This window comes from Anolis sagrei, chromosome X (assembly GCF_037176765.1).
Source record: "Anolis sagrei isolate rAnoSag1 chromosome X, rAnoSag1.mat, whole genome shotgun sequence".
Taxonomy (NCBI): domain Eukaryota; kingdom Metazoa; phylum Chordata; class Lepidosauria; order Squamata; family Dactyloidae; genus Anolis; species Anolis sagrei.
This window is the reverse complement of record NC_090034.1, coordinates 21,722,412-21,723,500: the sequence shown is the minus strand read 5'-3', so window position 1 is coordinate 21,723,500 and position 1,089 is coordinate 21,722,412. Positions and strand designations below refer to the sequence as shown.

Genomic DNA, 1,089 nt, shown 5'->3' with positions numbered 1-1,089 from the left:
ACTCCGCCCGCCCCGATCGCTCCCGCTATTGGCCGACAGGGATGTCACTCCCAAAAGCAGCGAGGGGGTTTTCGTCGGCGGGACTCACGTCACGCCCCTCCGGCTCTTCTATTGGCTAAGATGGATGTCACACTCAAAGGAATAGATAGGCGAGGTTTTCCATTGGATGTCGCCGACACTTCCTGCCCCGGCCGTCCTCTCTATTGGCTGAAAGGGGTGTCATTCTCAAAGGAAGACAGGAGCAGGTTTTTCCATTGGAGGTTACCCGGAGCACCTCCCTTTCTATTGGCTGAGAGGGATGTCAATCTCAAAAGCAGTTCCATTGAAAGTCACCAGGATCCCGCCCCGATCGTTTTCTCTATTGGCTGAGAGGGATGTCACTGTCAAAGAGAACGGTTTTCCATTGGATATCACCAGGACCACCTCTCGCCCAGATCACGGTTCCTATTGGTCGAAAGGGATGCCACTCTCGAAATCAAAGAGGAGAGGAGTTGCATTGGAGGGGGCTTGTTTTGACAGCTGTAGGGGGCGGGCGCAAGCAAGTGAGGACAACCAATAGGCAACGAGGGAAGTGCAGTCACCGCGTGTATGGCTAAGGATAGCCTCGGTGAGTCTGTCCCAAGAATCTATGGCCACGCCCCTTTTGGTCACGTGGCCTCCGCTGCCTCGGCTTCTGAGTCAGCCATTACTGAGGGGGGCTGGAGCCGGAAATGACGTAGGCGGCTGCTGCTTCCGGCGGAGGAGGGTGAGGTGGGAAGCCGGGCGGGAGAGGAGCGAGAGGGAGGCAGAGCCGCGGCGGAGGCCGAGGGCGGCGGGAAGGAAGCAAGGAAGGAAGGAAGCAGCCCTTTCGCCGCCACCATGAAGAAGCAGTTCAACCGTATGAAGCAGCTGGCCAACCAGACGGTGGGAAGGTGAGCCAGGCCCTGGTTGCCATGGAGACCCGGGTTCTTCAAGGGGGGCACACCGTGTGAAGGCCTCGACGCGGGTCAGGAGGCCTTTGTTTCAGGTCAAGTGCGCCTCTTTCGGGAGGAATGTCGTTCGGGAGAATGCCTTCCTGGCACCGTGGGGTTGGGCTAGATGGCCTTTGGG

The 1,089-nt window shown here is 58.6% G+C and overlaps 1 protein-coding gene across 5 annotated transcripts in view; it reads left to right on the top strand.

The window, feature by feature from the left end:
• The first annotated feature begins 726 nt into the window (after window positions 1-726).
• Window positions 727-1,089, top strand: part of ARHGAP17 (Rho GTPase activating protein 17) — a 47,643-nt gene continuing 47,280 nt past the window's right edge. For 4 of the 5 annotated variants that reach the window (XM_060786477.2, XM_060786475.2, XM_060786474.2 and 1 more), the window contains exon 1: window positions 728-911. In XM_060786477.2, the coding sequence (XP_060642460.2) occupies window positions 859-911 (53 nt within the window). In that variant the 5' untranslated portion in view covers window positions 728-858. Of the gene's footprint in view, window positions 912-1,089 lie in introns of all 5 variants that reach the window. The other variant, XM_060786476.2, reaches the window with a different exon arrangement.